At 39.6% G+C, this 12,282-nt stretch overlaps 5 protein-coding genes across 10 annotated transcripts; 2 read left to right on the top strand and 3 right to left on the bottom strand.

Moving 5' to 3' along the window:
* Positions 1 to 11: 11 nt before the first annotated feature.
* LOC139104959 (tRNA 2'-phosphotransferase 1-like) lies at positions 12 to 1,441 on the bottom strand. Of its 2 annotated transcripts, none has more exons than XM_070660764.1 (2): positions 838 to 1,042; positions 12 to 602 (listed from the first exon to the last, which is right to left on the bottom strand). In XM_070660764.1, exons 1-2 carry the CDS (start codon positions 847 to 849, stop codon positions 18 to 20), a joined length of 597 nt encoding a protein of 198 aa, XP_070516865.1. In that variant the 5' UTR covers positions 850 to 1,042; the 3' UTR covers positions 12 to 17. The 2 variants fall into 2 exon arrangements, 1 of the variants encoding a protein (XP_070516865.1); XR_011546105.1 differs by lacking the exon at positions 838 to 1,042 and adding an exon at positions 1,049 to 1,441 and having other exon boundaries at positions 465 to 602.
* A 66-nt stretch (positions 1,442 to 1,507) lies between these two features.
* Positions 1,508 to 1,903, top strand: Pet117 (cytochrome c oxidase assembly factor-like). The gene is made up of 2 exons (XM_070660772.1): positions 1,508 to 1,692; positions 1,753 to 1,903. Exons 1-2 carry the CDS (start codon positions 1,601 to 1,603, stop codon positions 1,901 to 1,903), a joined length of 243 nt encoding a protein of 80 aa, XP_070516873.1. The 5' UTR covers positions 1,508 to 1,600.
* A 42-nt stretch (positions 1,904 to 1,945) lies between these two features.
* Positions 1,946 to 2,968, top strand: Lin-52 (DREAM core complex component lin-52). 3 transcript variants are annotated; one of them, XM_070660768.1, is made up of 4 exons: positions 1,946 to 2,087; positions 2,439 to 2,516; positions 2,598 to 2,687; positions 2,757 to 2,968. In XM_070660768.1, the coding sequence occupies exons 1-4, from the start codon at positions 2,057 to 2,059 to the stop codon at positions 2,888 to 2,890; spliced, it is 333 nt and encodes a 110-aa protein (XP_070516869.1). In that variant the 5' UTR covers positions 1,946 to 2,056; the 3' UTR covers positions 2,891 to 2,968. The 3 variants fall into 3 exon arrangements, with proteins under 3 accessions (XP_070516869.1, XP_070516868.1, XP_070516867.1); XM_070660767.1 differs by having other exon boundaries at positions 2,592 to 2,687; XM_070660766.1 differs by having other exon boundaries at positions 2,580 to 2,687.
* Positions 2,969 to 2,998: 30 nt separating this feature from the next.
* LOC139104833 (chymotrypsin-like protease CTRL-1) lies at positions 2,999 to 4,824 on the bottom strand. Its single transcript, XM_070660543.1, has 7 exons — positions 4,637 to 4,824; positions 4,348 to 4,563; positions 3,951 to 4,076; positions 3,651 to 3,832; positions 3,463 to 3,561; positions 3,201 to 3,373; positions 2,999 to 3,103 (listed from the first exon to the last, which is right to left on the bottom strand). The coding sequence occupies exons 1-7, from the start codon at positions 4,822 to 4,824 to the stop codon at positions 2,999 to 3,001; spliced, it is 1,089 nt and encodes a 362-aa protein (XP_070516644.1).
* Positions 4,825 to 5,114: 290 nt separating this feature from the next.
* On the bottom strand, positions 5,115 to 11,508 carry LOC139104949 (PI-PLC X domain-containing protein 1). 3 transcript variants are annotated; one of them, XM_070660749.1, is made up of 7 exons: positions 7,923 to 8,012; positions 7,658 to 7,796; positions 7,317 to 7,571; positions 6,862 to 7,070; positions 6,444 to 6,648; positions 6,010 to 6,280; positions 5,115 to 5,708 (listed from the first exon to the last, which is right to left on the bottom strand). In XM_070660749.1, exons 1-7 carry the CDS (start codon positions 7,923 to 7,925, stop codon positions 5,468 to 5,470), a joined length of 1,323 nt encoding a protein of 440 aa, XP_070516850.1. In that variant the 5' UTR covers positions 7,926 to 8,012; the 3' UTR covers positions 5,115 to 5,467. The 3 variants fall into 3 exon arrangements, with proteins under 3 accessions (XP_070516850.1, XP_070516849.1, XP_070516851.1); XM_070660748.1 differs by having other exon boundaries at positions 7,658 to 11,508; XM_070660750.1 differs by lacking the exon at positions 7,658 to 7,796 and having other exon boundaries at positions 7,923 to 11,508.
* Positions 11,509 to 12,282: the final 774 nt, after the last annotated feature.

The raw sequence follows: 12,282 nt of genomic DNA, 5'->3' as shown, positions 1-12,282 counted from the left end.
TATATATATATATATATCTAACTAAATTCTAATATTTGACTATCTCTAGTGATAGCTTTCAAAAAGTACTTGGTTTTGATAAATCCTTCTGCGTTTCCGGCACAGAGAACGATATTATTTTCAGATTCAAAAAACACCAAGCCGTTCTCCTTTGCTTTTGAAAAATTTATGTAAATAAAAAGTTCAGCGTTTTGGCGTAAACCTGTGGATCCCTTTGCAAAGTGAATAAAATTTCTTGTCATACGCGATAAACCTTCAGTCTTTATCTTCATCCAGTACTTAAAAAACGTTCCGTGAACGATATCGAATTCCACATGTTCCAGTACTTTTAAACTAAGCTCATTAATTTCAGGTATAGAGTGACCTTGATTTGCTTTAATTTCCAACACCCCGTTAATAGTTTTAAGAGTAAATCTCTTCTTGTTATTTGTCTCCACGACTCGTTTAATATCGTCGACGGTATATCGCTGCAGGGATTTGCCCAACAACTCGCTTACTGCGACAAAGCCGTCTGGTTTAATGTTTAACCCCTCTTTTAAAGCTGCGTGACGCAGAAGATATGATAATTTTCGACCGAGGATAACGTCGTCTTTGCTTCGATTCTAAAAATAAAATTAATAACATTCACTGGAGTTTAGTGCATCATTTCAACGACATAATAATAGCCATTTAGTCGAATAAGTAAGCACGTGCACTCGCAACAAAAGAAAATGCACTTCGAAAGCGCATTTAACTTTCTCCACGTGGTTTCGGATGCAAACGGTATCAAAAACGCCGCGATTTTAACGAAAAAATTTACGAATATTTGTAAATAGAATGTCGTAATATTTGTCTAACCTCTGGCAACATAAAGACTAACGTAGCTAGCAATTTCTCTTTCGAATTAATAATCTTCCGTGCTGAGTTTACTTGCACTAATTTAATTTCATGCGTCTCAATATTTGCGAAATTTTTATAGATTACAAGAATCTAATATTAATTAATACTACAAGAACAATCACGTAATCGCGTAATATTATTTAGTATTGTACCCAGGAACAAATCATACCTAAGTCCGTCTTGTTTCTGCGTCTTCTCTCCGCAGTAGTCTCTAGTCGGTGGTGTCTCGGAATAAAATGAATCCACGCAGGCCACGCGCAGTGAGATATATCGAAATGGAACTAACACGGAGTAGGGTGTATTCTGGGTGTACTTAGAACTCAGGAGTGCGTCTGTTCCAGTGAGCTCTTGCATCTGATTGGCGTTATACTGTTAGATTTATAGAATATCCCAATCAGATGCAAGAGCCCATTGAGCGACTACGTTCTTAGATGCACCCAGTGAAACATTGTAGCACCGTGTCTAATTGTGTTGCTAACCGGAAAATACCCCCAGGGTGCTATAGGGTGCCGTTACATGCGACGCATTTTGTGACGCTGATTTTCCGCCGCGCGTGCACGAGAAAACCCGTCCAGTCTATCGACACTGCACTCCGATGGAAACTTTGCCTAAAGTTCAAAATCGCGCGCGTGAAAATCGACGTTACTGACAGTCCCGTCGTGCCTCGCGCGGTCAGCTTCGCGGCGATAACTGCGCAACCGTTGCTGACCGTTGCTCGGGCATGTCGAGCGCGTCTAAAATCGCTTTTGGTGTGTGTTGCACGTCGTCCATCGGAATAATCGGCTACGTTCACTACAAGCAGGCCTACGACAGGTAGATAAGACCCTTCGACGGTTCCTCGTGAATTGCCGTAACATCGTTTTATCGTTTTAGGGATCAACTGCATCTAGGCGTAATACGCGACATCGAACGACGTGAACGGCGCAAGGCCGAAAATGTCTACATTCTGCAGCAGCAGGCCGAGCTAGCCAAGGAACTGCGTAGAGACACGGAATTGCAAATACGTAACATTCGAGCCTCGTGATTTGTTAGTCTACCGCTCGAAGGTATTTCGTAAGGAATAGTAAACCGCCAGTAAAGTACTTCGTACACGGTTAGTTTACTACATTTTGCATACGCGTCGTATAGAGGCGTCCCTCTCTGGAAACAGTTAATTTATAGCTTTTGCGCGAGTATTATGGCCGCCGAGGAACCTGAGGATCAACCGGGTGAGTTTAAAGTCTTAATTTAGAATCAAAACTCCGTTTTCTTTATTACTTTGAAGTAAATGTTATATGAAGTTTATATACTTGTATTAGGGCTATATATTTTATTAGATTTATGAAGTATATTATATATATATACATTTTTAATTTATTTTTTACTGCAGATATTTTTTAGTGTATGTTACAAAATTATATTGATTATTGTTGAAGTTTTTTAAGGAAAGAAAAGAGTGCATCTTTTAAGTTTATCACTGCAAATTATTAAAAAAAAAAAAAAAATACATATGATACATCCTGTAATATTATAGAAATATTATAGTAAAAAAATTAAAATGGTTGTTTTTACTTTTATAGATTTATCTTGCATAGAGGACAGTCTTATGAGTCTAGAAAAATTGGATAGAGCATCTCCTGATTTATGGCCTGAACAGAGTGAGTAGATTTTTAAGGGATTAATTTAAAAGTCATGTATCACACAATACATCATATATGTAGCGAGCAATGAAGTTCCAGGTGTACATGAGTTTGTTGCTCAAAATTCACCGCAGACAGAACCATGTTTTTGGGCTGCGATGTCGCAGGATGACATAAGCCATGTGCATCGTGAGTTGATATGCATTATCATATAATTTTTCATCCTGTTGCTAAATATCGTTAAATATTTTTTTGCAGAACTGGGTAATTTGTCAATGACCGGGCTTATCTCGGAAGTGAAAAGACTGCACGATTTAGCTTATCAGCTGGGTCTAGAAGAGGCTAAGGAAATGACACGCGGCAAATATTTAAATATATTTAAACATAAATAGTCTATTTTAAATTTACAAAAAGAAAAATTATAATAAAGCTCGTGAGAATGCAATACTATTATCGGTATTTTTAAGAAACATTTGGCAACTTTTTTTATCTTTCAAACCTTAAGAATTCTCTAAGATCCACCTGGCGTATCTCTGTACATTCACGAACGCAGACGGAAAAATAGTGCTTGAGTCACAACTAGACCCAAATGATAGGACTCCAACCTGATAAAAAAAAGAAAAAAGAAAAAAAAAATGGAAAAACATAAATATGTGAACTACATCTGTAGTATATGTAAAAATATTTATGTTACTAACGTACCAGAAAATATGTGTCCGCATATTTGTATAACAGAGGACTACCGCTGTAACCTGAACACGGTTCGCAGCTTCCTTTGGCGCATAATTCGACAGATAGAGCTTGGCTTAAATAGTCCGAGCACTGCTGCTTAGGTACGAGTTCTAGTTGTAATGACTGTTGCGTCAGTGGTTGCGCTGGATCACAGGGTTACAGCACTTGAACGTTACATGAACACAGCTTACAGTTTTATGCTTTACGATAGTTTGTTTTATTAATACGATACCTCTTTGACTTGACAAACTTCCCCAGCCGACAACAGTGCATGTACTTCCTAAGCTGACGTATCTGTTCTCCGGTATAAAGCAGATTGGTTGAGCTGTGGCTGAAGAAGATCGGATATATTGCTAATTTCATTGAGGCTGTGACCGTCACAGTGTTGTCAACGTTCTTATACTTAAGAATTGTACATACCTGTAAAATCGATCGCCTTCTTCAAGCGAAGTAAGGCGATGTTATTGGAGAAACTTGCGGCGTTGTAGCCCGGATGTTTAACTACATACGATATGTCGTGGCTACTGGCGTTGTGCCCGCAAAATAAATTATTACAATCTGGATTCGACTCTGTATTATATTCACCAATAAGCACAGAGCACCTAAAGACGGGCGAGAAATTGTAATTACTGCATGCTACAATTCAGTGCTATTATATGATCGAAAATATGAGAAACGATCAATTTCGTTATATTTAATTTTCGACTGCTATATACGTACAATTTGTATCTGTCCGATTTCGCGAGTGCGCATGTAGCTGTAGTCAATACAGTACGCTCATTAATAATCACGCCATTGCACGAGTATTTGATTTCACCCGTTAATGTATCTGAAAGCGAATTTTTGCTAACAAAACGCATGTCTTATATAATAAAAAAGAAAAAGAAAATAGCTGAAACTTTTTCTCTCGTTCTACGAATAAACAAAATTGTATATAATTCGCTGTACATGATGTCGCAAAAGTTTCCCGCTTTACGTTGGCAAATTTAAACTTTACTAAAAAGTGACGATAGTTTTAACGTGGCGTTTTAACTTTAACATTACAGTTCATATGTAATCGGTGATTTTTGAGACATCTTGTACATTACGTAACTTCTATGTAATACGAGCAAAGTACTTGCTTATAAAACCGATTCTTGCGACAAAGGGATATGATCCCAAAGTGTCTACGTTGCTCTGAACAATACTCTTTCCACACTGAAAGCTCGTAAACTGCAGTGTCGAATACATATCCAGATTTTTATTTAAATACGTCGGCTGTTCGATGTAATTGTCGACGCTGCAGCACACTTTTATGCGTGTTTGATCATATCCGCATACCGCTTGTCGTAATCTGCGTGGTCGACAAGATTGTCATGTAAATATGTATTTCTCCTAACGTAAGGAGAAAGCTAAGCTAAGCTTACCTGTGAGCAGCAAGCGCATTCCGAGTCATTAGGGACATTACCGCCGGGCAGTACTCGATGAACGCACACTTCTGATCACCGGGGCAAGAAAGAGAGTTATTCTGGCACGTGTTGTACTGATACCAGGGATATTCACAGAGCTCTGAAGCTACAATCGGCAGTAAAAGCAGTAGCAGGAGGCAGCTCATTGTAAAGAGATGGTCACACTTTAGAATGAAATGTTAATTTGATATGAGTAATGTCGTTGATCGAGAAGCGAGACTCGATAAAACAATCCTTTTCATAAAAGGAGTATTATATAAGGTTTTAAAAAGGTCTCTCAGATCCTACAAATCTTTTTTTTTTTTTTTTCTAATATTATGTATGCTTTGTACAGAGACGCGATTACCTAAGTATTAATGCAGATTTATCTCGAGATCCGTTCCGCGACCAGCGTCGTCTGTACCGGATGATGAACTGATTTCGTTGCATTGCGCACCTGCATCGCGACAATTTCGTTTCTCTCGGTTACCTTGACTAGAGCATTATTCGCACGTCCGGCGGAACTGCGATGATTACGCGACATATGAGACACAGTATCTGTTTATATTTAAACATTTATTGGGCATCATTTCATTGCCTGGCCTATTTCGTGTATAAAATTTATTAATGATCATAACACGTCATAAACAAAATTACGGAAACAACGTAATAAATTATTAAGTACTATTTATATTAAAACATTCTTTTTTTCGTTTTTTTTTTGCTGTTCGGCACATAAGTCGAGACGTCAACGAATTTCGATTTGTACGTTTCTTCAATTCTACAGAAGAGGAATAAGGAGGAGAATGTTTAACAATGTGAATTTCGCCTTTCGTTCCACTCGATTGCGGTCTCGATGATACCGGACGATCGGACGAAGTCGACGGCAACGATATTAGCAGTATGCTGCCACTTGTTGTTGTACCAATTCGTAACGTTGATATTGACCTTATCTGCCATTTGACGGATACTTCCAAGTCGATTTAAGATTACGTCCCACGTGTTGGGCGTCAATTCTGCCATCGCCGACCTTGGTATCGATCTAGGATGCCTGAAACGAGAAGTAAATTAGTATAATTTTTTTTACGCCGCGTTGAAAGCTGAACTGAGAATTCTATATACATTATATATAAATTAGAACGTCGCTATCGATTGAGACGATTATAAACTTCATTAGCTCAGTTATTATTAAGATTCGATAATCGTATTAATTAAAGGGCTCGATGAGTGCGTGCACTTAATTCGAGACCTTCCTCTTTAATTAACGCGAGTCTTTATAAAGTCGAGAATATGCGATCAACGCTTTCTTGATCGGCCTTGATGGTTGTTGGTTCTGTACGAATTTTACATACCCAAGACTCTCCGTTTCGATGCGATTTAGATGACTGAATAAATCCTCGATAGTTCTGACGTTTCCCCACTGATGAGTAACGCAGGGCCAGACACTTTCATAGCGACTGACGACTCGCCTCTCGTCGTAACCGATGATGAGTCTTTTTCCGGACGACCAGATCGTATTCAACGTGCTGGTCCACCCGTAACTCCTCGGTAGATAGTACCCGGCGAATTGTTCCTCGAGAAATCCTACGAAGTCGTGATGTACCGCCAGAGTTTTTCCAAAACCTAGCAGCGTCATAAATATCATTATGAGAATCGACGTGGATTTATACGATCTGGTTTAATTAACGTAACGCGCCGCTATTGCGAGCGAATTTAAGAGCGGCATTTGAATGCAACAGATATTTTGATTTCCCGCTACGTTTCAAAGAAATAAAATGTATATTACCAATTGGAAACTCCTGGATGTCGAATATTACGATTTCGTTCGTGTTGTCGAGGAAGGCTTTCACCTGGTCCACGATGGTTTGCATGGGAACGGTCTTGATCACCCCGTGGTTCGCCCACCACACCGAGTTCGTGCTTGGATAGTATCCGGCTCTAATGTCGAGATATCTCACCCCGTAGATCAGTTGCGCGAGCACGTCTACATCCTGCAGTTTAATTATCCTAACGATTACCAGCAACGGTTATTTCCATATTTAATTCTCGTCCGACTTTAATGCGTAAAACTTTTTTTTCTAACGCCGACCGAGCGATTTTCTTTGAATTACCCGCGGCGTTTAATTTCAAATCGCCGAAAGATGTACGACGCGCGGCGAGCAACGATGAGTCTTACTTATTTATCCTATTAATTCGAAACTTACCTGAGTTATCACGTATCTGTCGACGATATTCTCGGAATGTGCTCGCTCGTTTATCGCGTAGGACGCGGAGTCGTGCGTACCGGGCAGGAACACCCTGCTCATCGGCAGCGGTCCTAAGATCGTCCTCCTCTGTGTCATCCAGTGGGGCTGCGTTTGCAGACAATTTGTCAGTCTTACCGTGCCGTTTCTTAGCCAGGCGACGTGGTAATCTATTAAAGCGAAATTCAGCAGAAAAAAAAATTGAAAAAAACGCAGATACGACGTTGATCACGTTGCGGGTAAAAAAAAAAAAAAGCGATAATGAATAACTACTGATCATTACCGCTAGTTTTTGCAGCTGATAATAATGTCGACGGCAATTACCGTGACGGTAATGTTGCAGCGAACTCAATAATTTATTAGAATTATGTTAAATTTTGCAAACATAGATTCATGATGCGTAAATTCGTACGTACGTAGGCACTGCTGAGCGAACGTGAGATTCGTGGTGGGAACGAACGTGGCCTGCACTCCGGTCCTCTTGATACCACTCGGCGTGGTTGGTATCAGGGTATAAATTGGCTCGAGGCCGCTCGTGGGCTCGCCCGTATAAAGAGCGATCGCATCGCCCGGCCGATACCTGGCGTGATTCCAATAAATCTCGATTTCCCTTATCGTCCGAATCGACATAATGGGCGAGATAATCAAGCCGACGTGAGCGCGCTGGAAATCTAAAAAAAAAAAGTAAATGAGAAACAGGTGTTTCGGCGAGACTTATTTGGCGGAAGGCGCGATAACGACGTCTGTGATTTTGCACCGTGACAATCCTTGGTGTAAGGTGCTTTCTTATCGAAGCAATTGTCGCTCCCGCGACACGCAGACGCGCGTTGGATACGCTTGCGTAAGTTATTGAATTCCTTTTTTTTTTCTTCTTTTTTTTTTTCTTGATAATTGAACTGCGAAACACGTCGGACTTGGTTATTCATACTGGATAAAGCGTGCACAGCGATCTAATCGATTTACACGTCGCACTTGTAGTATAATTTATTGCACCGTTGCTAGGGTGTGAAATTAAAACTCACCATCTCCCGCGTCTGGATCGCAAAATCTCGCAGTCGACGCACAGTCGGCGATCGTTAGCCACGAGAGAAGGGCGGGAACGGTCGTGAGTAGCTTCATCTTCGTGCACGAGTTGGTCGCGAAAGGACCGTAATAAATAAAATCTATCCGCCTCCTCGAGTCGTTGACATTCTTCTCCGTGCCCTCTCAATCGTTTCAATTCTCCTCTGGGAGCCAAGTAGCTGCAAACTGCTGCAAAAGACGTCAGCCTTCACCTCCGACCTAGCGCGGCTTCTTGTGCAACTTTCGTCAGTTTAAAAGAAACTTATCGCCATCAAGAAGTTTCACGTATTAAACGCGAGATTGATCCACGTAAGCACGTTTTTAGACCGTTGTTTCAAACCTCAACTGGAACATTGTGTTACGGTGACCCAAGCCAACTTTCAAAGTACAGAACTTCCAAAAGCTTTCCTTGTTCTTATTATTTATTAAAATATCCTTAACGTGTCAACTTTTTTTTTTCTTTATGTCTGGAATAGCGATTGAAAGAAAATCTTTTAAAACTGGCAGAAAGTAGAGCGGTAAAAATGGTGTTCCAGTTAAGAGTTTGGTAAGAAATTGAATAAAATTATGATGGTTTATTCCGCGGCACAAGTAAAAAAAAAAAAAAAAAAAAAAAAAAGACACTCGCTTATTAACCGCAACGTAACAAAGTAGTCGATCGCGTGGTTAGTGACTTCTCGAGTGATTTCCTCGCGCGGTTTCAGAGTCGCGCCGATACCTCTCACTCCGTTGATAGATCGTAACTGATCGTCGTACGTGCGATCAAGTCAAGTTGTGCAAGTTCAAGAACGTGGACGTGGCAAACGCGATGACGACAGAATCGCGAGATACATAGTTGTTAAGAAAAACTGTCCGCGCGCGTCGATTATGAATCCCGACCACTTACCTTCACCAACTTAAACTCGAGGTTGCGCAAGCTCTTTTTCCGCCTTTGTTGCGAGATCGTGGACGTGTCTCAGTGATCCTACGTCCTCTTACGAAAAATGCGGAGTCTATTTGAATTCTTTACTTTAAAAATATTTTTCTAAACCATTAAACGGCACATTACCGCGGCCACTTTACTTAATTTTTTTTTTGTCTTAGTACTTAATCCACTAATTTTGAAATATTTTTGTTCGCAAGCAGATAGGTCGAGCATCAAAGAAAAAGACTATGAGAAATAATTGAACAAAAAAAAAGTTAATAAATAAAAAATAGTTTTTAAATATCTTCGCGCAAATTACAAAAAAAAAAGTTTTAAAGAAACGATTAAGGGAGATCATCCTACGTCATTTTTTCATTTAAAAATGCACCTGCGTGATCCGTTTCGATCGAGATTGCCCCTTCGTGAGTGGGACCGCAGGAAATCCTTTCTCCCTTTCTCTCCCTCGATGCAAAACGAATGCAATAACATTTTCCGTGTTTTGCCAACACCGAATCGACGTTGAATCAGCGCTGAATCAGCGCTTAATTAACGAGGTACAAGAGTAAAGTAGCAGCAGAATAAGGGAGAGGCGGGGACCAGAAGTGATTTCTTACCGCAAACCTTTTCGCGGGGATGTCAGTCAATTCAGCTGTCAATTCTTCGATCGTTCGTTTCTCCCGTTCGTCTTCGGAGTAACGCGTAATTGGTTCCGTGATAATCGGCGAGCCTGAACACGCGCAAAAGAAAAAAAAAAAGGAGAGAATACGTCACGTTACCGCGTCGATGCGTGAAACTATGCGACGCGATTTGATATCACGCGAACTTTAGCGGCGACGGTCTTTCATACATGCCGCAGCTTTTGCCTGCATGATACGGCGAAAATGTTCTTTTTTCTTGAAAGCAGGCAGCACATGAGCAGGGTGAATTCTATTGTAGCGGAGATATAATTAAAGGCCGCGCTGACAAAGAAGGAAAAAAAAAAAAAAAAAAAAAAAAAGAAAAAAGGTAAGAGGATAACTTTGTCAAGGGGTAACTACTACAATGTCAGAGAATTTCTCAGTTCCTGAAAAGAAGAAATATAACGAAGAGACACGTGAAAGGAAAAAAAGAGTAAAAGAAGCAAGAAAGAAAGGAGTGAAGAAAAAGAAGGGACCTCAGAATGGGGAAGAAATAAAGAAAGAGAAAAGAAAAAGGTTGAGCGGAAGAGGATGGGAGGGAAAGGGATTAACCGTCTATATGTATTTGCGATGTACATGTAGCTGCGTGAGCCGCAATCTTATATTGTTCTACTTTCTATAGCGAACGTATAATATATTACACTTGCTATTATTAAAGTGTGTTGGGAACACACCTGGGTCACGATACTATAAAAAAGAAATATCTTTCAATTAAAACTTTGAATAATTTCTTTTTCCTTTTTTTTTTATTTTTAAATTAAAATCGTCATTAAAACTTTAATAAAATGTAAAAAAATAATTTAATTTATAAAAATTGAAAACAGAACAATATAAACATTTTTTTTTTTTTGAGATACTGGTAGAAAATTGCTGTTTTAGTTGCGAAATTATCAGTTTGCCATAATAACAATTACTCGTAATGTGCACAAGATCGTAAGTGTTTTTCCACCGATGAGTCGTTTGTACGCAAAAGTCATTAAGCAAAAAGTGTGACACACAACCTTGAAGCGTATTCCGACCATAAATTAGGCGTTAATAAGTACAGGAGTATTTGCGTCTCGTGTGAAGTGTCTTCAAGCATAAAAAAAAAAAAAAAATTTGTAAGGCACACAGTGTCCTAAGATATCTCTTTAACGATTTCATTAATAAATCTTTTCCTCGGAGAAGACAGCCGAGATCGCTTCGTTGTAATATTTTTATATTGACCGGAGTATGACGGAAATGATTCGCAAACCATTTTACTTACATATATTTAATAACTCCAAGAGAAAATTGGAAAGGTTTCCTTGAAGCTAGTAGATATTAATACGGAAGGAATTAAGTGAAAGCGAAGAATAAACAGCACGCGACTTGTAAATTTACAAATCTCTATCTCGTGGTCGGTTTTCTATCCTTTTATGTGAACCTCGACGTCAATTTAATTTCTCGATTCACGATAATAAGAATAAAAAATAAAAAAAAAAAACCCGAGGATGCAATCGATCCCCGAACGTTTAGGAAACACCGTTCGCTGCATCTCGCTTTTTATTTAATATTAAATGACGTGTTATCATTTAATACGTTATTACATGAAATATGAATTTTTAAAGCGGGTATTAGTCGCCTATTCATCTCGCGCTCTCGCAACCTTCAACTCTTCAATCAACCTTTTATGAAACCGAGGCACACACGAGATGAGGGTCGGGATCGAATCCGGGACTCGTCAACTGCTACTCGACCGCTTTCACACGGAGGCACGTGTCACTCAACACCAAGCGGTGCTTAATACATTATATATATAAAAAAAAAGAACCTAAATATCGTAATGCAAACAGACGTCGTCAAAAGTATCCGACGAGTTTTTCTTACTCAAACCAGTCGTCCGTCATTAACGAGCAAATTAATAGATAGAATCCGTCACGTACCTGCTGATGAACTTCGCTGCTGAAAGTCGCCCGCAGATGCCAGCCGGAGAAACATGGGCAGCCTTCGTTACCGAGTATTTTCTCACGCGCATTTATTAGCTATATATAGAAAATGATCCCGGTTCTTTTATCAACGACTGTTAGTCTCCGATGCAAGCACGCACATTGGAAATGAAAGCGGGAACGGGGGCGTGCGGTGCACAATACGTAGCGTTTACGCCGCGGCGTGTATTGCGCTTACGTAAAAGAATCGCTGCGCAGAATTTGAGAGAGAAGGGAAGGGAGACAGCGTTATTCATTTCCGCTACCGCGATCATTGTCGCGTGATTGCCGGTACGGTAAAAACATATTGCAGGATGCCGAATAAAATAGCTGCACGATAATAGACTGCCCGCTGGAGAATAGAAAAAAAAAAAATATTAATTTAACGCAAGTTTATACAATGTAGTAATGAAACACAATCGCCGATGTGAAAGGCTAAAGAATATCGAATAATATAAATATGACATAAATCTATCGGTATGATAATTAATATTGAACGCTTATTTTATCGAGTGTACAAGTGTCGCTTTTCAACAACGTCGAAGTTGAAAAAAGAAAAAAAAAAAAAGTTTGGCATGCGAAAGAGACGGAGAGAAAAAAAAGTTGTATCCGCGAGCGAGATATAGAAATCAGCGAATTAATTATAAATGAATGGCATTTATTTTAAAGCGCGTAATACTCGCGAATTAAAAATCATCTTTAATGATTATCGGATCGCGACGTTTATAAGCGAGAGAATTTACGCGATGAAAAATTTCGCATACCTTCCAAAGAGCGAGAGGCTCGGATGCGC

Source organism: Cardiocondyla obscurior, linkage group LG08, assembly GCF_019399895.1.
Source record: "Cardiocondyla obscurior isolate alpha-2009 linkage group LG08, Cobs3.1, whole genome shotgun sequence".
In the NCBI taxonomy this organism is placed as follows: Eukaryota; Metazoa; Arthropoda; class Insecta; order Hymenoptera; family Formicidae; genus Cardiocondyla; species Cardiocondyla obscurior.
Note: the sequence above shows the minus strand (reverse complement) of the source record. Positions and strands in the feature narration are given on the sequence as shown.